The following is a 23,606-nucleotide window of genomic DNA, read 5'->3' as shown; positions in this document are numbered from 1 at the left end:
TCTCTTTAGACCCCCCTGCCAGAGGCCCTGGATTCAAAGAACACCATGAAGCAGGTGTGTACTGTATGTGTGCCGTGGACATTGTGAGCTGCACAAACTACTGACCCATACAGTGGTACATGACCTTCCCACAGCTTGCTAATGTTCTTATGTCACAGTGTTGTTTATGTTTCTGGTGGTCAGTCCGACACAATATCAAATGGGGGGATATGATGTCAACCGTTGACAGTGAGTGCAGGGGGCTCCTCACTGGCAGGATTACAACAAGTGACAACATGAAATGCATTATGTCTGTGTCCCGGGCACAGACAGTTGGCCAGTGTCCAACGGGCACCGCAACATATATATTTAAAAATAGCAGTGTTGTTGTTTTTATGGACTCGCTTCTTGATAGCAGGAACCTTGAACCTACACGTACACAGGCAAATCCTGAGTGTGTACAAATGTAGTCTTAAAAGAAAAATAATACCAGCACTCACGTAGTATCCTGGAAGGATTAAAGCTTTATTTGGTTTCCCAAAAACAGCAAACAACAACAGTTGTTCCAGGATACTACGTGAGTGCTGGTATTATTTTCTTTTCCGTGACATTATGGCGTGGAAATACTCAACCGAGTGCTTGCTTTTGCCTTCTTCTTCAGTGTACAAATGTAACCTGAGCGTCGCTTCTGGGGTGTAATGAGCTTCAGTCATGGGACATGGGCCATGAACTCCATGCCATTTTACACACATCTGAAGTTGCTTCAGCATCGTGATGACGTTTGTATCAAGATATTCTAGCAAGATATTTTGGCTTTGTCATTCAAATACGTTCAAAAATAGCAAAAGATTAGGCTATTTTCACCACTTTCGCTCGGCCCGGCGTGTGACGAAGTGTAAAATAGGGCTGGATTGGTTAAAGGGAAGCTGTCGCTATCAAACTGAGAAAAATGTTGACGTCACTGATTGGAGTAAAATCAGTGAATGTGAAAACAACCCTTTCTTCCAGTGGCTGTGACATTGTCCTTGTTCTCTGTGTTTTCACCAAACAAAAACAACCTCCCTGATTTCACAAAATATTAATCAGGTTCATATATGGCATTGGCAACCATAGACTGTATGGAGGCATGCCAGTCCAATGCTTTCCTGTGATTGAAATACATCAAGGGAATTGTAGCAACACTGATAGTAAGGGAAATGTTCTCTGTCAATTAGACTATGATGATAACCATCGGCAATGAACTGAAATGCACATCAAAAACATGACACTGTCCCGTTATCTCCGTAACCACTTCCCCCTCCTTCAACCCTCTAGACTTACAGTAGTCAACTGGACCTGAGTTGGCTATACGTACTGTACTGTACACCAAATCTCTTTGATATATATAGCTGTAGATCAGCTGTAGCTGATCTACAAGCTCACGTGTCTCAATGCGAAACATTGTGATCTGCTACTTTTGCACACACTGTTTTGACAACTTTTGTCAAGTCCACAGCTCCATTTCCACTGTTCTAATATGGATTCCAGGTCTGAGTAAACATCTCTGAAGTAGCAGCTCCACCTCTGAAGTGACGCAGATATGTCCAATTGTTATTTGTATTATAATAATCAGACATTTAAAAAAAGAAAAAACTACCTGAAAACTTGGGTCCATCGGGGCGGGTTGTGGGCAGAAATTAGAACTCTATTCCACATAAACAAACAATGTAATGACAACGGAGCTACAAGAGACGTCTCAAAAGAAAATGAATGTTACACAGTATGACTTTAAAACCCCTATATAGTCTACACATCAATTAGCGAAAATAGCAAATTAAAAAGCCCACAGGCTTGTAGATCTGCTATTTTTTGCTGAACGTTTGCCTATTTTGCCTGTTCTGCCATGCCCAGATTAGAATAGGGACGCTATAGGTTTTCAGTTTAATGCAGTTGGAGCCTGGTTCTCATGTCCCATGTCAGTGTGGTGTCTGCTGACCATTCACAGTGCAGCGCTTGCATCCTCTCAAACTGCTGATCTTGTTCTTCTGTTGTCATAATAGCCACCAGTACTACTCAAGCCAAGTGAAAAAACACATTCCTGGCAGCGCAGGCAGTCAAGCAGTCTAAAGGGCACTCCAGGGTCTACACCTAATTGACCCTGACCCTTCCTCGATCAGCCCAGCCCAGCCCAGCCCTCTCATACTCCTTTATCTCAGCTCCTTGAATGACCCGCAGAGGAAAGAACTTTCAAGACTCTGATAACAGGGTTTGATATGGAAAGCGAGATCTCTGACAGGGTTTTTCAGACTCCCCCAGACCATCAAAATAGGCAGACAGAGAGAGAGAGAGAGAGAGAGAGAGAGAGAGAAGTTGGCACAGACAGCAATCAGCATTAATAATGTATTTTAAAGATATATTTAATCTCTTTAAAGAAAGATTCAGTTCTATCCCCTATTTCCCCCAAATAGAACACATTATGTAAATGTTCTAGTCAGCAGAGAGGGATGCTCTTAATTTCTAAAGGTTCTTCAAGAGGGTTTTTGTGTGTTTTTTTTTGTGTTTAGGAAAGGATAATGGAGATAAAGACTTTAATGGGAGAAAGAGAGGCTGCAGGAGGCAGGTCTTCATAGGGTCTTGCTTTATTCAAACATCGCTGTGCTTTGTTTGGTTGCTTAGCAAGGGTTGGCCAGATCGAGACACCCACATAGTAGCAGCCTCTAATCGTGCATCCTGACAGCGCTCCATGAGATGGATGAATTTTAATAACTTCGGCCCATGGAGCTCTCGTTGCACTCAGTGCTGACAAAACAAATTAAACACAGTTAGTTAGTTTGGCGTTATAACGTAAGCAAAGGAAACATGAAACGTGAGAGGTCTTGATCATGTTTGACCACAGGCAGAGCTGATAAGCTGAGATATGAGATTGTTATTTTGCGTCACTGGCGTCACTTGTCCTGGAAAAGTGACCCGTTTTCATAGAGCTGTCAAAGCTGAGTGTGTTTTATTTGCAGTTTACTTTGGAGGTTAAGGACCGCAGTTAGTGTGTTTTACACCTCGTCTAGTGCAAAGAATACTGGAAAAGTGCGAGGCGGGGTGCCACCCAGGACCCGCAAACGTTGAAAATCAATCATAGCCAATCGGAATGGAATTACGAAACATATCATTGATATATCGTATATATATATATATATCTTATATACAAATTTGTGTCACTTTTGGGCTAAATCTGTAGTAGGAAAAAGGATGTAATTGCTTCCACTGATATAGATTCTACATTTGCAACAGGTGTTGCGATTGAGCTGATAGTGAACGGCTGGTACCGGTAGTTGAGAACAGCGGTCTCGGTTCTACCGAGAAATAACTGACCACAGAATGGCGTGATTAACCATTCAGCATCGACCTGACCTGACTGCACAAGAGTTGGTATTGCAAAAACAACTTTCTCCAAGGTCAAATTGACTCTCCTTCCATAATGAATGATACACTGTTAATTTAGCTCAGAGTTAAATTAACTGTGTATTTCACAGGGTAGTGTAAGGATGGAAACAGAGAGGGAAGTCAACCAAAGGACGGAAACAGAGAGAGTCAACCGACCTCTTTTCTCACACCACAAAGTTCGCTGAATGACAAGCAAGTGAGAGACAGAGAGGGAGAGATTGACAGCTTCACCCACATTTACATGTAGGCCTACTTAGAAAGCAAACCACACAAACTCGAACATAGAGTGAGAGCCACAAATCTGACGAGCAGATCGAACACAACTGCGGAAATACACTCAATCAGAATATGGGTCACGATAGGCTTGGGCTCTTCCGACATTTTAGATGACCTCTCCCACTGAAGAACAATCTACAGTATGTCAGTACTGTGTATTGTACCCTGTGTCATTGACTGGCACACCTGTGAGAACCGGCTGTTTGCTTTGTAACCTGACTCAGAACAATTAGCCTAGCTTCTCAACACATGGACTATAATAGTCTGTAGATAAGTATGACTATAGGTGGCCCACATACAGTTAGACAATGAACAATCTACAGTACATGTAGTACACCACAGATGGTTGTATCACAGAATAGAGCTTTTGAGTTACACCTGTGTTGTGTTGCAGACATATAGCTTTCAATTGTAATGTTTGTGTCCCAATAATAATTGCGTGTGTGTGTGTGTGTGTGTGTGTGTGTGTGTGTGTGTGTGTGTGTGTGTGTGTGTGTGTGTGTGTGTGTGTGTGTGTGTGACTGTGTGAGTGCACTTGTGGGTGCGTGCGTACATGTGTGCGTGCGAGCGTGTCAGGATGCAGAACTTCCCCTTCCCCCAGCAGTAGCACTAGCTGTTGAAGATTGATGCATGTTGAGCTCCATATTTCAGGTTTAGTGACATGACATGCCTGAGAATGGAGGTTGAGGGCACCACCAGGGGGGGAAACAAGCCCCTGGGAATAGTGGTGACCCCTACTGGGAGTCTGCCCCGTCCCCTGGGAATGGGAAGGGAGGCAGCTAGGGCACAACATAATGATGCACGATGCACAGCTGGTGTCTGGGGACATGTTCAGATGTTATCTGTACACGTCATGTCTTGGGAACAGGCCAGTGGCATAACAATAAGAATAACTATAACTGTATACTGTCTGCGTGCATGTGATAGGCTGAAGGGCGTGCTGTTGTAGATAGGTCGCCACACTTTATAGATTATAATCAGTGAGTAGCACTGTGAAGTGTGAACTTTGACCGTGCATGCTTGTGTCCTGTTTAATTTGCTCCCACAGGACCCACACACATAGTTTGAACATGGCAGTGGTATTTTATTGCTTGCATGAGACCATGAGGTTGCCGAGGTTCAACAGGCGAGTCGTAGGTTAGCTTCACCAGCAATATCTTCATCATGACAGACTGACTCATAAGACATTCTACGTACATGTATGGAGGGAAAGGCTTTTCCCTACAGCTGTGCATCGTTGAGACCGTCGCTTTGACTAATGACACCGCTGAGAGGGGGACAGCAAAGAACAAACAGGACACTACTTGTAAATCACAAGATTGTGATGAAGAGAAATAAGTAAAGGCAAAGAAAGAGAAAGAGGAAGAGATAGAAACATGAGGTCTACCACAGTCAATCATTCATTAACCACTTAAACCCAGAATACGTCATTGACCACTCCAGTCAGGCGTATATTGAGTTTAAGAGTAGAAAGCCCCAGGGTCTTCCTTTTGTCCTTCTACGCTACATCCCTTAGTTGAAAATAGCCAGCCGACAAGCTCACACCGCGAAGCATTGCTGGGGTTCCATGTGGTCAATTCATGAAATATTGATCTGTTGTAGTTTTGTCAAACGTTTTATCGCCGACAAAGGGGATTCCATGCAAAAGGGCAGGAAGTCAGACAGTGGCTGCTTAGCAACACATTCGGCATGTTCTCCGTTGTATTGTATAAATATTGTTTCTGGATCAGTGGCCACTGGCTGATACAGATTGGTGCATTCCACTTGTGTTGTTCTCCACACCCTGTTTTGGTTTTCCAAACAGGGGGGGGGGGGGGTCCGGGTGAGACGTGCAAGAGGGCAGGCCAGGCCGCAAAGGAATACTCAGATGAGTTCAAGAGCAATATAGTAAACATATTTAAAAAAAGAAAATCGTCGTCGCCAACTTGTACCATGCCAGTTACTGCATTGTGGAGGACGGGAGAGTGCAGCTAAAGTGTGGGAGTTTAGCACAGTAGTTCTTAATACCACGTTCTCCTGCCGGCTCCCACACATGTCACAGTACACTCCAACCCCCACACAACTCTCTACTCACACAGTTGACGTATGTGCATGGCAGCACACGATTGTGGGGAAATGCAAAAGAAACACACACGACAAACACAACAAGTGCTTCAGATGCAGATCACGGGTACAGAAAGCATCGCCTTCTCCATATATGGCGACTGCCAATTATTGCAGACACTGAACAGAATTTTGCCGATGCCTTAGCTCTCGGCTTGGGCATGCCTGCAAGCCCCCTCACGACACACACCACACACACACACACGCACACGCACACGCACACGCACACGCACACACACTCACACACACACACACACACACACACACACACACACACACACACACACACAACCCGTTTCTTGCTTATAGTAACTTCTGTCTGCCACCAACACAGAAGTTGGACTGTTTCTCTCAGTAAACAAGACCATCTGTTACAGTACATACAGTATATGCACTCATGTTAAGCTCCCTTCATTTTCACAGCACACAGTAGTAAAAAAAAGGTCCGCAAATAAGGGCTATATGGCAGTCTATATGCATTTATGATATAGTCTTTGTTGCAATGTTTGCTTCTCTGTCTCCTATAACAGTTTCTGTCAGAACGTATTCTGAAGGCTGCGAGGGCGGTGTACAGTGCCTTGATGGAACGAAGCCGCAGTCTGATCCGAGACAGAAAGTACCACCTCAAAACCTACAGGTGCTGTACCTATACACTAGTGCTGCATCTACTGTATGTCCATATCCAACCATGAACGCAGCGTTGATTTTGACAGCAAATTCTTATTTTAGTTTTAGTCTTTTGAATAGTTTTCATTTAGTTTTAGTCACATTTTAGTCACCTGGAATGTTGTAGTGTTAGTCTAGTTTTAGTCAACTAAATATCATAAGATTTTAGGCGACTAAATCTACAGTTGATTCAGTCGACTAAAATGCATTTTGGGGGGCCTTGATGCCGTCATAATGGCTCATTTTACACTTGCTGAAAATAGCCGATCTACAAGCACACAACGCGCCGCAGCACAGTTTTCCGTCGTAGTATTAGTCGACGAAATCAACATCATGAACGTAATGTTGAATGTAAATTTACTTTTGTAAATTGTACTCTCCCTCTCCCCTTTAAAGACAGTGTTGCTCAGGGAAGGAACTCGTCGATTGGCTAATGAAGCTAAACGAAGGCTTCCAGACGAGGAGCCAGGCTGTTGGAATGTGGCAAGTCTTGGTGGACGAAGGAATCATTGTTCATGGTAAGAAAAGCCATATTTAGTGTGTGGATAGTAAGTGTGGTTAGTAAGTCACTATGTCATAGTGACTATGACATGTGTGTACTTTATGAACAAAGCCATGCAAATCACAATATGCGGTCTTCAGGCCCAGGCCGTAGCGTAACGGTCTGGGCACCGGACTGGTGATCCAGTCGCGGTGTGCCGCGGGTTCGACTCCCGGACCCGACACGGCCTTTACCGCATGTCATCCCCCCATCTCTCTCCCGTTTCCTGTCAGCCTACTGTCTGTCCCTTAAAAAAAATCAATAAAGGCGTAAGCCGCAAAAAAATATCTTAAAAAAAAAATATATATATGCGGTCTTCAGTCATGTTGTACTAGCTGCTTGTGTGTTGGTCCTAATGTGGTGACGGTCAATGTCTCCTTGGGCTAAATAGAAATAGTGACCTTGATATACATGTAGTAAATACACAGAACCCCTAACTAACTGATTCACGTTGCCTCCACCGTCGCTGTGTGAATGTCTACCATGTGTGTGTAACACGTAATATGTAACAGTGTTCTGCCATTGCGGTGTGCGTGAATAAGTGAATGTGAAGTGCAGTCGGATGGTCAAAAAGACGGTACGGTGTGGTGAGAAACTAAATTAAACCATTTTCTTCTCTTTCTGCAACCATCATCAAACTCAGATTCACTCTGTTAGAAGTAGAAAGGGAAAATAGTTCCACATTTGGTGTTTATACTATTTATACTACTACTACTTCAAGAATTATTGTTGAATTAGGTTGACATTTATTAACTGATGCCAATGCCATACTGTACTTACACTTTGCCGCAGGGAACATTCAGTGACCAAATAGCTTTTAGCGACCAATCATGCCCTTTTGATGGGTATTGGCATTGGGTACACTGTAATGACCTTTTGATGGGTATACGCTGCAATGCCCTTTTGATTGGTACACTGTAATGAATCACTCTAAATTGGTGTCAAGTCACTGGCATGCGTTTTGCCACCACTGGAAAACAGAAATGTGGGAACATGCTGTACGGATACCGTCGGTGACATCCACCAGAGAGAGTGTCAGAACTCAGAACGCTCTGAGGCGGTTAGGGTGAGACTGGATGGACCGGGAGTGAAGGGAGGACTTGTTTTGTTTTGCTCTCAACAGAACAAAGAATGTTTTATACATGCATGGCTTTTGACATCACTTCAAAACAAGGCAGTCGGGCAAACGGTGAATGTGCGCGACAGCTGCGCAGGGCAGGCACACGGTCCCCACAATAACAGCTCGCTCGGGGGCATGTCATCGACGTTGCTGTCGGGCGGAAACCTCCATATTTTAACTTTTTGTGGTTTTTTTATCCGAGTCCTGAAAAGTCATGACCAAATTCCTCCCTCCAAAACCTTTGGAAAAACTGATTTTAAACATGATTCAGCACAAGAGAGATCGGTTTAAAAATAAATTAGTTAATTATTTTGTTGGCAAAAGTGAAAACACAGTGATTGATTGTGAGACCTACAGTGGAATAACATTATTCAGATTTTCCCATATCTCCCGGTCTTCTGGGAAATGTTTATGTTGCCATTTCTCAATGTACCGGTAGACATTTCCCGGTCTGTTGGAAAATTTCCCATATCACCCTTCTTACTTACCGTTACCTGTGTTTTCCTTATTCCAGCTGTCGTCATCTCTTCCAGTTTACAGTCTTGGTTGCATTTAAATTTGGGATTTCGTTTCCGATCCGATCCCGATACCACCATTTCTGTGTTAGCCGATACCGATACCAAATACCAATACCAGTGTTGTGATCTCGTGTTGTGTTTGTAGCCATCTAGTAGCTATATATATATATATATATATCTCGTGTTGTGTTTATAGCAGACTCCTCACTCAAATGTGCACTTGCAGTTTGGACAACTTGAAAGCAAACTCCACATGCCCCAACATTATATTTACCTGCCATAGTGTCAAACCCATTACCCCTGTGTCAGATCGGTGGTTATAGACTGGCATATTTGCCGATACGACCCGATATGACAAATAAGGGCCGATACCGTAACTTTACCGATACCGATACGGTATCGGGACATCTCTAATTTAAATCTCCCAAATGTCTTTTCCTTTCCCGCGATCAAGTGAAACAAGAGGTGAACTTCCACGACAAGGACACCCAGTTCTACCGCTTCCTGGACTCAGAGTATGGCCTGAACCACACCGCCAACGACAAGGACTCCGAGGACGAGCTCCAGGAAGGCCTGTCGCTGCTGTCTCAGATCGGTCCCGACGCTCTTCTCACTATGATTCTACGCAAATGGTCAGCGTTCCGCACTGTTCCCGTGTGACTGACGACTGAGTTCTTTAACCCATTTAGGCCAGACGTAAAAAATAAAAATAAATAAAAAAGTCTTCTGAAAGAATATATATTCAATGATTTGTGCCGCATTTTCACGATCTTTCAAAAATAGCAGACCTGCAAGCTCGTAGCGCGCCACTCGGTGGCGCGCTATGAGCTTGTAGATCTGCTATTTTTCAATAGCTAAAGTATAACAAAAGGGGTTCCCGTCCAGAAGTCCTGGACCCCCTAGCCCCAAGGGTCCTTGAGGGGGTCCCCAAAAAAAATCTCAACCTTACTCGGTACTAGAGAGGAACATTATGAAGATTTTTTATGAATACACGAAGATTAGGGGAGCATTGTTAATACCCTTTTAAGAGTTTCTCACACTATCCAGCCCTGTCAGATTTCTGTCCAAATATAATAATACATAGCGTATGAACAGGCCTTATAGAGGGTTTGCCCTTTTTCCAGTAAGGCTGCTAAACAGTTGAGGATTCCCTTATGGTGAACTGTCCTCCACATACAGCTGAATGCAGCTTTTGTGTGTTGTCGTTTTTTCCCCCATGTTGCAGTCCAAGTCATAGGAGTGCCGAGGACCTGGAGGTGATATATGAAGAGCTGCTCCATGTCAAGGCTGCCGCTCACCTCTCTTCCTCAGTCAGTCACCCTTTTTACTTTTGAAGAGTAAAATTGTCTTATGCCCTAATATACACTTCAGCGTAAAATGAACAGCGGAAATAGCCGATCTACAACCCAGCGTGTCGCGGTGCAGCGCATTGAGAGCTCGTTGGTCGGCTATTCTTGCTATTTTGTATTATATATTTTTTCTTTTGTCCAAAAACATAACTTTTCAGGAAATGAAGAAAGTGTTCCAATGTTATTATTTTGTTACAAGCCCTTAAGACTTTTCATTGGTTAAAGGGATATTTCACTTTTCAAAAAAACATTTGGTAATTTAATCATCTACTCAGGCTTATGTGAACCAGACAGTTTTTGATCATGCGCATCAAACTATATTGCGTGGAAATAAGGTGAGGACTAAGTATAGACCCCTGCAGTCTAACTATCCCATGACGGAAACAGGGATGTTCCAATGGAAGTCCAATTGTGTTTTGTGTGTCTGCAGGTGCGTAAGGAGCTGGCAGCGGTGCTGGTGTTTGAGTCACATGCCAAAGCAGGAACAGTATGTGAGTGTCACAGCTTTGTTGGCATTTTCACTTGGGCCAGAGAAGAACATTCTGCACATACACAGATTGCACAAATGCACACACGCACGCACGCACGCACGCACGCACGCAAGCACGCACGCACGCACGCACGCAAGCACGCACGCACGCATGCACGCACGCACCACACACAATTAATGTAGTACAATGCTTGAGGAGTCCTACTAACATGTTAGGCTGCTGCATGCCACTTGTACGTCAGACAAGACATTTGGTTTTCCAGTTTACAAATGGCATAGAACAGACATCAAAGACACAAGACAGACCATATATGGTCAGTCTCTAGATAGAAGTAATAACAAAGATGATAGAAAGGTTTTGTGCTCTCGTTGAATCGTCCAAAAAGGGAGTTTTCCAGCCAGGTGCAGAAGCCAAACAAATCAATTAAAAAATAATATATATATACACAGTCTTTATTTTAATCTGCCAAATCTCTGTGGACATTCCTTCTGTTGCAGTATGTTAGTGTGTGTGAGCATTCCTTTTGCGTTCTTGACAGTCTAGAAGTAATGAATCTTTTACAATCATCAAATTCTTCCTAGGTTGCCATGCGCACGCAAGAAGTAGATTGAAATGACAAAGTCATCACGATCACCTGGAAATGTCACGTTTCCATGAGAACATGTGATGACATGTGACCAGACCGTTATGCTAGGGAGGGTATTCATATTGTTATTAGTTATTAAACTAATAACAATATGAATACCCTCCCTTATCCCATTTTGTGCGGGAACCCCTTTTGGTGTTTTAAACATTATGTTATAATTTAGCTATTGAAAAATAGCAGATCTACAAGCTCATAGTGCACCACTTGGCGCGCTACAAGCTTGTAGGTCTGCTATTTTTGAAAAGTCGTGAAAATGTGGTGCAAATCTTTGAATATATATTTCAGAGCGAACATTTTTAACTAAAATATTTGCTTCTGAGGGGTCCCTGGAACTACATATTTTGAGATGGGGGTCCGTGGCCCAATAGAGATAATTCTGGGGGTCCTTGACATGAAAAAGGTTGAGCACCACTGACCATAGAAACATGGGTTTTTCAGAAAACTATTTGGATTTAGAAGCCTTTTTTTAAATCGACCCGTCCAAAATGGGTTAAACTAATGACAATATGAATACCCTCCCTTATGTTATGTGTCATTTCATTCCAGTGTTCAGTCAAGGGGACAAAGGAACGTCCTGGTACATCATCTGGAAGGGCTCTGTCAACGTGATCACACATGGCAAGGTAATATAGTCAACAAGTTTACCAAAACATACCTTGCTCCGAATTTGTCTCGGTATGAGACAGGTGTTGGACCGAAGTGCAGAACCACACAGGAAGGCAGGCAGATGAAGTTTAAATGAAGATTAATTTACCAACACAGGACATGGGCTGGACACACCATAACATAAACTATACACTAGCAGGGAACACAAGGAACTGAGGGTTTAAGTAGACACAGGGATAATACACAGGTGAACAGAACTAACAATCAACGCTGGGATAGGCTGGGAGACTTAGGGCCGATTCATACTCCTATTTTAGAGCCGAATAAAAGTCGGTTCGGCGCTGTAAAGCCTACAATTTGACGTCATTTGAGGTTCGGGGGGGGGGGGGTACCGTCCTAAAGTCGGCTCTTCGGTGCTACTGAAAATTTCTGACGAGCCGAAATCATTTCGGCACTACAGCGCCGAAACAGCGGTAAAATAGGAGTATGAATCGGCCCTAACAGGAAACAGGTGGAGAAAACTAGTAATCACAGGGAGGTGAGACAACACAGGAAACAGTAACTAGGGAGAACAGGAAACACTAGGACATGACTCCATAATAAAAGTATACAACAGACAGATATCGTGACAGAATTCTTCCAAAATATGAAACATGAATTGATCTGGTCTTGCTACATCATTGTGCTCTTACATCAATGTGTATAGGGGCTGGTTACAACGCTCCATGAGGGGGAGGACTTTGGACAACTAGCTCTGCTTAATGACGCCCCCCGTGCTGCCACTATCATCCTGAGAGAAGACAACTGCCACTTCCTCCGAGTTGACAAACAGGACTTTATACGCATCCTGAAGGTAAATCAAGATGTCGATTATAATATCAGGGTTTTCAACCTTTTTCATATCAAAGGCTCATTATTTATTCGGCATTTGAGCCACGGAGCACCATTTGATGACATTTAGCCTCTCAGACACAACACGAATATTTTGTTGTCGTTGATAACAATTCTTGTACATTCTCTTATTGTATAGACTTCTTGTAAATTAAGTAATGCAAATGTTAACATTTGCATTACTTAACTCTTGAGCGTGTAAGATGGAAAACAAATGGGTCCATTTGGTTCCATTTTATACTCTCAAGAGTTAAAGATCTACGAGGGTCAATTTGGTTACCAACTCTCCATCATTTAGCTGAGGACCACCTGGAACCCCCTCAAGGACCACTGGTGGTCCCCAGAACACTGGTTGACAGGATGTGCAGAGCCAAATGTTTTCCCAGGCCAGCTACGGTCACAGAATTAGCAAAAGCCCATGCAGCTGCTACTGCGTGCTGTTGTAAACCATTGCCTAAACTGCTCTTTGTCTATTTGTGTCTATCTATCTAGAAATTCTACCCCCCAATTATGGCCAATGACAATTTGTGTGTCGGCGTCTCTGCCTGTGTGTTTATTGTTCTTTAGGATGTGGAGGCTAACACAGTTCGCCTGGAGGAACATGGGAAAGCTGTGTTGGTCTTGGAGAAGACCGCCGAGTCGCACGACCAGGGAGGTACCGGAAACGGGAGCAAGTGAGCAACCTGGACACACCCACCTCTCAGACAATATAGCAGTCCATTAACGAGCTAGGATGGCAGTCATTAAGCCATTCTGACCTGAGATCAGATTCATACGAGGTTTCCACTGGACACACACTGGTCTGATGAACCCATTCTGACCTGAGATCAGATTCTAGAAATGTCAGTCGTTCTTCGATTTTTTTCAAAAATAGCAGACCTACAAGCTCGTATCGCGCCACTCGGTGGCGCGATATGAGCTTGTAGATCTGCTATTTTTCAATAGCTAAAGCATAACATGATACTAACACCAAAATGGGTGCCCGGTCAGAATGCGTTAAGATCCAAGACAACACACACAGTATTTTTGGCATTTGGCAGAAACAATGGCGTTAAAACAAACACTGTCGTGATCGCAGAACAATGTTGGAAACTAACGCTAAGTTTATTTATGCCGAACTGCCTAATGGTCAGTGACTCGTTCAAAACATGAAATGGACTTCAACCCTGCCTTGTTGAACGAGCACCGTTTAATCTGCCGTCAACTTGTGTCAGCAAACAAGAAGTTGAATTAATAAGATACTGACTTCCCCTTTAGACTGTTGGTTGGCCTGTGATTTCCTTTGTTCCTCCAATATTATATTCTTTTTACTACAGTCACTCATCAGCCCTTTCTCTCCCTTCACAGCTGACCTGTTTGATTTGTGAGATAAAATAGTTTGGAGTGTTTCTCTCCACCCTGAAACCCATGCAGGCATTTCCTCCTTTCACAAACCAACCAACCATAGGCATCATTATGTTTTCCTTCTGTCTGTTCTCAAAACGTGCAGGTGCACAGTCATGTCAGGAACACCGGAGAAGATTCTAGAACACCTGCTGGAAATGCTGAAGCTGGACACCAATGGGAACGATGTAATAGGTAGGAACCTGCTGTACAGACTGTGCTCACTTGTGGCTTCATGCCTATGAACTCAATCCAAAATGTGTCGCGGAAAAGAGGGATTACATAACGATTTACCCTCTGGTTTAATTTATTCTCCGGTTTCATGGGAAATGTTTGTCTGGGTGCTTCACTTGGAACCAGTCAAAAAAGAAAAACAGTGAAGGCTGTGTGTGTGTAAAGTTCTTCGGGGTCAGCAGCACATTTCCTCGTGCTTCCTCCTGTATTGGCTGATTTATATGCTTGCTGGCTCGCCTTTGACATGCACCAAAAAATTGCCAATCGACAAGCTCACAACGCATTGCTATGCGACGCGCTGTGAGCCTGTAGATCTGCTATTTCCAATGCGCGGTACGATTAGCAGTATAAATATAAATGAGGCATATTCTTTTCATGCAGTCAGATGACTCGGATATTACTCTGGTGCTTTTGGAGACACTGTGTTGTTAGTAGTAATTAGCAGCTTACTCGTTACTCAGCGACGTTGTTGCAGTAAGTTACAGTAGTTGTTGTTTTTCTGCCCACAGATTCCTTCGTGAGTGACTTCCTACTCACCCACAGAGTGTTCATGCCCTCCAGCCAGTTGTGTTCTGCTCTACAACACCAATATCCACTGATGGTCATAGTGACGAACATATGAAGTAAAAAATGAAAACGTGGGCTGATGATCATACAAACAATGATATAGCACATGAGGATATTGACTTATATTTTCAATAGGCTTTTGTAGAGAAGCATATAGTGTCAAATTGGAGACTGCAGGGTACAATTACATGAACTAAGGAAAAGTACAGATATAATTTTAAACCTGAATTAAATGTGAATCTCAGACACACAAAACAGCACACTATAGCCCAAAGTAAACTTAGGCTTAAAGATTCATACAAGTTTGGATTTATAATTATCTCTCTCGGAGTCAGACATCAGACACATACTAGTGAAATCAAGCATGCATATACAACTGGCTCTCCTTAACTCTGGGTGCACTTATCATGCGGAGCCATCAGAAGGCTCCGAGCTGGAGAAGGCTGCCTACGCTCTCAACACCAAGCTGAAGGTGGTGAAACTGATTGGCCAGTGGGTGGCGCTGTACGGCCTGGTGCTGAAAGAAGACCATATTGTTCGAGACTTCCTAGAGGTGAGCGTGGCTGATGTTCAAAGAAAACCATATGACTAAAGTATTCAGTTGCGTTTTTGAGCTGCACATATTTTGTGCTGGTAATATATTAGCTGTGCCTCGGGCGTTAACTTTCACTCTCTCGCTATGGCAGAGACTGAAGAAGGAGGTGGCAGCTGATTCTCGTTTATCAAACATGCTGAAAGAACAATTTAGAGACAGGAGGAGAAATACCTGTAGAGTGTCAGTGTAAGTTGTCTATCTCTGCAATATAATACGCATACCATAAATTCTCTTGGATACACTTTGAAGCAGTGAGTGCTGGTATTCTCTTTCTTCTAAAATACACTGTCACTCTTTTTGCTTTTCATAATGCATGTGCAGGTCGGAGAATGGATACCAAACACTGGCCAAGGTAATCTCAAACAGGGAATGTTTAAAGACAATAGTAGAAACCGGAATGTCAACTCCAGTAGACTAGATATAAGCCTCCTGTCAGAAAGATATTCATTTGAATGAGCAACATGCGTCGTGTAGCTTACTGTCATTTGTCATTTTAAGTACAGTGTGTCACTCACTAAGTCTAAGATGTTTGATTTTATCAGCCAAACCAACAATTTGACTGGTTCTCAAACTGTGAGGAGCCAGTGGGGATGATACAGCCAATCCGAGCACAGGATAAAGGTCAGTATGGCTCAGGCAATGAAACGGGTGAATTAACAGGCAAATTGCATACCCGCATGAAACAGCATAATGTGCCCTTGCTCAAAACTGTGTTGTTTAAACACTAAGATGTTAGAGATTTTCAGAACTGTGAGTATTAAAGCACGCACATGTAGTGATAAAAAACAAAAGCTAAAAATAATCGTGACTTGTTGTTTGTTCCATCCTCACTGCAGTATTGTATGAGATCTTCAGACCAGACAACAAATCTCTCTCACTGATGCTGGCCGTCAACGCAACTGTACAGGAATTGATGGCAGCCATGGTCAAACCGGGAGGTGACCACATCCTGGTCAGAATGAACTCCATGGGAGGTGTGGATCGTACATTGCAAAGTGGAGGTCACCAGGGGGGGAACAAATTGGTTGCTGGGGTGGACAAAGAAAAGTCTATAAAGATCTATATTCATCAACATTTTTATTTCAATTTAAATTAAATTCATACTGTAAGACTATTGTGTCCGTTTAACCAAGTCCAACATTTCAAGAAAAGTATAGCAAAAATAGCTCATCTACAAGCTCACAGTGCGTTGTGATGCGAGGCTTTGTGAGCTTGTATTTTCAGAGGGGGGGGGGATGTCCAAAACAGGGATGCCAGGCTTAACCAAGGTTCATGTTTTAGGTTGTTATTAGAGAAACTAAAAGGTGAGTGTTAATTTTCTTTCATTTGCTGCTTTCTTTCGTTTTAGGGATTTTAGCTCTTTTTGACAGGGGGGCGGGGGCATTCGAGCATGGGGCTAAATATGTATTTCTTTACCAAATTTGATGGTGATTTATTTATTTATTATTTACTATAGTCATAATAAACCTCAGGAAATTACATCTGGCCACAGAAGATCACAGGATCTACTGAATGTGAAGGTAGCCTACTGGGGGAAGGCTTATACTGTGTGTATAGGCTCAATATGTCAGTTTGTCACATTCAATAGATCCTGTGATCTTTTGTGGCCAGATGTAATTTCTTGGGGTTTATTTGGACTATAGTAAATAATAAAAAAATAAATCCCCATAATATTTTGTGAAAAAATACATATTTAGCCCCATGCTCGAATGCCCCCGCCCCCCTGTCAAAAACTGCTAAAATTTCCAAAACGAAAGAAAGCAGCAAATGAAAGAAACCTTTTAGTTTATCTAATAACAACCTAAAACATGAACCTTGGTTGAAAAAAAAACTAAAGTTGTCCTTTAATGTGGTTAAGTTTATTTTTATTTTTATGATTTGTACTTTATAAATTTTCTTTTATATATAAGACATTGACATAGACGTAGACAAAACACAACAAAATAAATGCATAACAAAACAAAACAACAGATGCACATACATATCCCGCAGTCCACCCCAGCCCCAATTCCAGACATTATTCCTTCAGTGTATTTTCCTAAAGTTGCAGCCCGTTCAGAGCTCACTCAGGGCCAGAAACTAATCAGAGTCCTGATACATGCATAATGGTAAAAGCCCCATTTTGAGTCATAGTCGTCCATTCTATTGAGCAGCCTGTATGACAGTCGCTCGTAAGCGGCCAATAGTCCCGTCGAGGCATCCCAGAGGAATGTGGTTGAGTTCTATTGAATTTGAAATCCATCTATACATTCAGACAGGGCTCAGCTGAAGATGGACGCCAGCGCTGTGTATACTGCTCTAGGGCTGAACGAGAGGCTGTTCCTCTGCACAGCCAGTCAGGTGGAACAACTGGTGAGAAGAACTGCTTCTATATCTAATACAAACCATGTGCTTTGCTTCTTTCTTCTTCTTTTTTTTACTGCAAGCCAGGGATGGAGGCATGAGCACATCAGCAAGTTAATGATTATTACACCCAATTTATTTGTGCCTTAACTGCACTTTACACTTATTACACTTCATGAGTCAAAAACCGCCACCATACTGCAGTTTCCATGAATCTGAAATGATGTATGAGTGATTCTCTCCAGGGTGCAGTCAGTGCAGAATGATGTAATCCCCTGCTGCCTCCCTGTGTTTCTTCTCTCTCCCTCAATCTTTCCCCCTTTCTCTCTCCCCCCTCTCTCGTCTCCTCTCTCATCTTGTTCCTCCCCCCTCTGCCCCCATGTATCTCTCTTCCTTTCCCCCAACCCCCCCCCCCCCCATTCTCTCTCTCTCACACACACACACCCATATCTAACAGAGGCCTCTAAAGGAACAGCAAGGACCAAAGCAGGGAACCATGGACACCCTGGAACAGATGTGCTCCAAAGACATCGCCAGCCAACTCACCAATTATGACTGGGAGCTGTTCGCTGCCATGCATGAGGTACACTGCAGTGCCACAACACAGTGAGCGCAGTCCTGATGACAGCTCAGGCATTTAGGCTACATGTGACATGTGCAATCACGTTGGAATTGGATACAGCCATGCATGTTGTTCATGTGTTTATTTTATATTGGGGTATTTATGGTTAACCACTTGAACCCTATAGCGTCCCTTATCCGGGCATGTCATTTGATTAAAATGACAAACTCACAATTTGTTGCATTGCAGGCAGCAACGTTTTGTGAGCTTATAGATCGCTATTTTCGGCAAAGACATTTATAGTAGTAGTATAGTCGGTATAGACTCAGAGGAAAGAAAGGGGGTTCCACTTCCAAGTATAATAGGCCCCCGGGGGACTCCGGTCAATGAAGTATATGGACGTAAGTGGTTTAATAGCTTGTTCTTTGTTTGCTTATGAAAGCCGATACTGGCAGTCAGAGACCAGCGTCTATCAGCATAAGGAGAATGCTGAGATGTCTGGTCGGACAGTCATGCACCTGAGTCACTGTCTCTGGTGCCTTTTATCTGATTGTGGTGGTGTTACGGCTGCTTGGATTCATACTTGGTTGCACACCGTCTGGTCCATCTCACACACAGAAAATAGCAGATCTACAAGCTCAAAATGCTTTGCAGTGAGCTGCAGTGTAAGCTTGTAGATCTGAAATGTCCTGTGCAAGGGCAGATCAGAGATCAGATTCAGATCATCTGGCCAACAACTACTCTATTGCATGCACCACATTTTTCTGCAAATTGACCTGTACATGATCCACTTGGTTTCATTTGTACCTTCTCAGAGTTATAAATGATTCAATTAACACTAAGGGTTTTGCTGTGTAGTTACCCTTTTCACTCATATTCTAAAAAAATATGTATATGGTATGTTAAATGTATACCTTTGTTTAAAGTATATTTATAATACTAGTCCTTACCCGTTCTCAATATATGAACAGCAAATGATGTTCAGTGTGGTGTCGAAACAGTGCCTGTGTTCACGTTAACATGCCCCGTCCGAGTTCGTTTTCCCCGTGTGGGTCTCTTACGCGGAAAAGTGTGTCCCAGTATTAATCTGTGTCCGTCCCAACATGCATTTCACTGGTGACCCGGAATAGGACAGACTGACAGACAGAGGTTCTTGAATTTAATAAGGATAAACTAAATTATCAGTATACTGTATATGTTTGCTGAATAACCTTTGTGTCCTCTCCAGGTAGAGCTGGTCTACTACATATTTGGCCGCCATAACTTTCTGGGCGCCACCACGGCTAACCTGGAGCGGTTTGTCCACCGCTTCAACGAGGTCCAGTACTGGGTGGTGACGGAGCTGTGCCTGTGTGAAGACCTGATGAAGAGAGCCATGCTTCTCAAGAAGTTCATCAAGATGGCTGCCGTGTAAGGGTCATTCTGGTTAAAGGACCACTTCACCACTTTTCAACCAATCTTCATATAATAGGTCCTCACTAATAATCTTGATAAAATGGCACGATTTGTTTCTACTCAGTCTGTGTCTCATAGGAGGGCTGTGGGCAGTTTAGAAACCGTCCTCCAGTGACATCATCATTAGGCAGATTTTTTTTAACAAGACTTTTTTTACAAAAATTATCTCATTATCGTGAGAACGATGGCTTCCATTTTCGCATTGCAACTTTTCAGGACTAGAAAGCCTGCCGTTTCTATTAACTTGTATTCCCCATCAATGATGTCACTGGAGGACGGTTTCTGAACTGCCCACAGCCCTCCTGTGAGACACAGACCGAGTAGAACAAAATTGCATTAAATTTTTTCATGATTATTAGTGAGGACCTATTATATAAAGATAGGTTGAAAAGTGGTGAAGTGGTCCTTTAATAGTCAGCCCCCGTTATGTTTCCGTGCACTCAGTCATGCAAATCACCTGCAATATCAACACTATAGCTTCAAGGAGCCTTATATGGCCTTGTTTCTTCTCTGTTCCAGACTGAAGGAGCAGAGGAACCTGAACTCTTTCTTTGCGGTGATGTTTGGTCTGAGCAACAGTGCAGTGCAAAGGCTGTACAAGACCTGGGAGGTAAGAGCTGCTATAGGGCCTACTGGTGGGCCATGAAGATGTCACAAGTGGGACCCCAAATAATTAATTTAATTTAATATATAGAATATATATAAATAAAAAACAATAATGTAAAAAATAAACCTTGAAAAATGAGTTAGTTTCATTGATGAATGATCAATCCATTGATCCTGATTCAGAAAAGGTTAAGAAGCAAATAGCTGTGTGGAGTTTGCATGTTCTCCCCGTGTCCCCTGGCCTAGGGTAGGTACGCTCACAAAAGAACATGCAGTAATCCTGGTCTCTAAACTGCCTCCCCCTGGCCAGCCTGATGGAGGGGAAAGGAACTGGTTGGAATAACGTGTTCCTTCCACGCGCTACGTCCAACCAGGGAAACTCCCCCCCTGTCAGGTGTAAAGGAGCAACTTGGACACTCATGCTGCATGCATGAAGGAAGCATGAGTTCGTTGCTCTCCCCAGGTTGGCGGAGGGTGTGTGTAGAGCCCAGGATCACATTAGTTAATTGACACAACAGGGGTGAAAAATGGGCTACAAAATCGTGGGATAAAAATGTATTTAAAAAAAAAGAAGCATAGATAGCTACTCAACGTGATGGTCAGAACTACTAATCGACTTCATCAGAATGTATTTGGTCTCACAGCATAAGAGGATAACACCTTTTAAATGATTTCTCTTTTTTGTTATTGTCTGTCACAGAGAATTCCCAGTAAAACAAAACGAGTCTACTGCACTTACGAGAGGTTGATGGTAAGAGACATTTGCCCACTACACTCAATGCTCTCATCTATGACTTGGAAAATGCTTGAGAACTGTCAGTTACAGAGCCCATTGATATTTCTTCAAAAAGTGCAATATTTTCAAAAATAAATAAAAAAATAAAAATAAAAAGTTTCTATTTGAGAGCATTATTTTAACCTAACAATAGAAAGAAAAAGAAATATGTTTATTTTTCAATAAAAATGTACTTTATTTTATTTAACCAGATAAGCCCTGACATTAAAATGTTTGTGCCAGGTTGATATTGATCGGCTAACGGGGTTGATACTGATTCCGTCAAAAACGTGAAGTAATGGCTGACATATCGACCAAACCGATATATCATTTGGACTCTAATCAGTACACTATATAAATTAATGTTTCATTGTCTGTATCCCAAAGCAGCAAAACACTTTTCATACACTGTTAAAAGAAAGTCTCCAGTCTAAAGGTTCCTTTATTTTATCTGCTGTTCCAATTAGGATCCCTCACGTAACCACAGATCCTACAGGCTGGCTGTGGGTAAACTGAGTCCACCTTACATCCCCTTCATGCCTCTGCTGCTAAAAGGTAAGTTACCTAGTATATACGGCTAGCTTCTAGTGATATTAACACACAACACCAATGTCACCAACAGCAATAATCAATGACTACTACTCTGAGATATGCTTAATTTATTCTCCATCGCATGCCAAAAACAGCAGACCCAACCAATTCACAAAGCGTATGATGGAGTATAAATCAAGCTATACTCACTGCTAACGTATGTTCTTTTCTGTACATAGATATGACATTCATCCATGAGGGAAACAAGAACTACACAGAAAAACTCATCAATTTTGAGAAGATGGTAGGAGGAATAGAATAGTTGCACATGAGATTTTATTTTAATTGCCGTGGCATTGCTCCGCTAGCATAATGGAGATTGATCTTTGAATGCTTCATTCTCTCATGTTGCAGCGCATGATTGCCAAGACAGTGAAGATAGTACGAGGATGCAGAAGCCAGCCTTACAGTGAGTTAATAATCAGCCCGGCTGGGCTAAAAGTATCAAATTCAAAACTCACTGCTATGCTGAGATAAATACTGTATCAGATGCACATCACCAATGAGACTTGAATGAATATGAAAGTGAATAACAGGGAAGAGACAAAGCAGGGACTTCCCCCTGGGATGCGCGTTGACATTAATCGTGTAATGGGGGTGCTGATGTTGTTGTTATTAAAAACGTTGGCCTTTCACCAAACAAATACCTCAGTGGATCAGTTCACATTCTTTTCAAACCATGTGAGAAGCTGTTGGAAATATTGGACACCCCCTAGTCCTTACTTTGTACAGAGACTTTGAGATATCCTAGACTAACAACGAAGTTGAGAGACACAACGGATGATGTGATGTTTTGAGTACAAAGCAGGAGCCACTGAGACCCTCCAACGGCCTCAACGCCATCGGAAGAAAAGTGACATGCTTGACTAGATAATCAAAGGCCAACACCATGGGGGAGCCAGCTGGGAACTCTCCTAGGTGGCGACATCTGAATAGGCATATGTAATTTACACAAGAACACACATTACTAGTCCAAACTGTATTGAATATGACTTATGACGAATTATGGGTTCCAAATGTTCCTCAAAGGTCACATCTATCACTGGTAATAAAATAGAAATAGGCCCGGGCGGCTAGTGTAGCGGTCCTGGCACCTAAAGGCTGCTAAGCCAGCCTGACGGCGTGTCACGGGTTCAACTCCCAATCCCGACGACCTTTGCCGCGTGTCACCCCCCCCCCCATCTCTCTCCCCATACTTAGTCACCAATACTAGTGTACACTATCCAATAAAAGGCAGAAAAAGCCCAAAAATATAATAAAAAAAAGACCAAATTTAAGAAACTAGTCCTTACCCGTTCTGAATATGAATAGCAAATTATGTTTGTTTGGGTCTGTTACGCGTAAAAGTGTGTCCCAGTATTAATCTGTGTCAGTCCCAACATGCATTTCACTGGTGACCCGGAAGCCGTCCCAACATGCATTTCACTGGTGACCCGGAAGCCGTCCCAACATGCATTTCACTGGTGACCCGGAAGACGTCCCAACATGCATTTCACTGGTGACCCGGAATAGGACAGACTGACAGACAGACAGACAGCGGTTCTTGAATTTAATAATGATGTGATGATCTCACTTCACAAATAGGAATATTGACCAATAGTAGAACACTGCCTGTCACAATAAAAACCCCTAGTGCCACATACATGACATGATGCCAGTGCCACATGCCATTTCCACATCAGACATAAAAACAACACAAACATCAGACATAGATCACCAACATTCAATTCCCTAAAAACAACAAACGTGATTAATTGCCAGCCCTCCCAGGCCCCAATCAGGGGAGGATTATGTTGGGCTCAGGGGCCTCTGAGCTTCAGCCTCCGCGTGACCGCGTTGCTGTCACACGGAGGCTCAAGCTTAGGGGCCCCCAAAAAGTTAAAAGTTAATAA

At 42.9% G+C, this 23,606-nt stretch overlaps 1 protein-coding gene across 5 annotated transcripts in view; it reads left to right on the top strand.

Annotated features, from left to right (window-relative positions):
* Positions 1–23,606, top strand: part of rapgef3 (Rap guanine nucleotide exchange factor (GEF) 3) — a 37,629-nt gene that overhangs the window by 12,603 nt on the left and 1,420 nt on the right. For 4 of the 5 annotated variants that reach the window (XM_083768996.1, XM_083768998.1, XM_083768995.1 and 1 more), the window contains 24 exons: positions 10–54; positions 6,306–6,412; positions 6,838–6,959; positions 9,075–9,252; positions 9,846–9,930; positions 10,400–10,460; positions 11,653–11,729; positions 12,419–12,565; positions 13,171–13,277; positions 14,093–14,181; positions 14,730–14,808; positions 15,190–15,340; positions 15,474–15,568; positions 15,704–15,734; positions 15,925–16,003; positions 16,219–16,356; positions 17,637–17,734; positions 18,183–18,308; positions 19,516–19,697; positions 20,262–20,352; positions 21,049–21,099; positions 21,591–21,678; positions 21,894–21,958; positions 22,069–22,123. In XM_083768996.1, coding sequence (XP_083625122.1) covers positions 10–54; positions 6,306–6,412; positions 6,838–6,959; positions 9,075–9,252; positions 9,846–9,930; positions 10,400–10,460; positions 11,653–11,729; positions 12,419–12,565; positions 13,171–13,277; positions 14,093–14,181; positions 14,730–14,808; positions 15,190–15,340; positions 15,474–15,568; positions 15,704–15,734; positions 15,925–16,003; positions 16,219–16,356; positions 17,637–17,734; positions 18,183–18,308; positions 19,516–19,697; positions 20,262–20,352; positions 21,049–21,099; positions 21,591–21,678; positions 21,894–21,958; positions 22,069–22,123 — 2,347 coding nt within the window. The remainder of the gene's footprint in view (positions 1–9; positions 55–6,305; positions 6,413–6,837; positions 6,960–9,074; positions 9,253–9,845; positions 9,931–10,399; positions 10,461–11,652; positions 11,730–12,418; positions 12,566–13,170; positions 13,278–14,092; positions 14,182–14,729; positions 14,809–15,189; positions 15,341–15,473; positions 15,569–15,703; positions 15,735–15,924; positions 16,004–16,218; positions 16,357–17,636; positions 17,735–18,182; positions 18,309–19,515; positions 19,698–20,261; positions 20,353–21,048; positions 21,100–21,590; positions 21,679–21,893; positions 21,959–22,068; positions 22,124–23,606) is intronic. The other variant, XM_083768999.1, reaches the window with a different exon arrangement.

Source organism: Protomyctophum parallelum (genome assembly GCF_964188405.1).
Source record: "Protomyctophum parallelum genome assembly, chromosome: 7".
Classification (NCBI taxonomy): Eukaryota; Metazoa; Chordata; class Actinopteri; order Myctophiformes; family Myctophidae; genus Protomyctophum; species Protomyctophum parallelum.
This window is presented reverse-complemented; position numbering and strand designations above follow the sequence as displayed.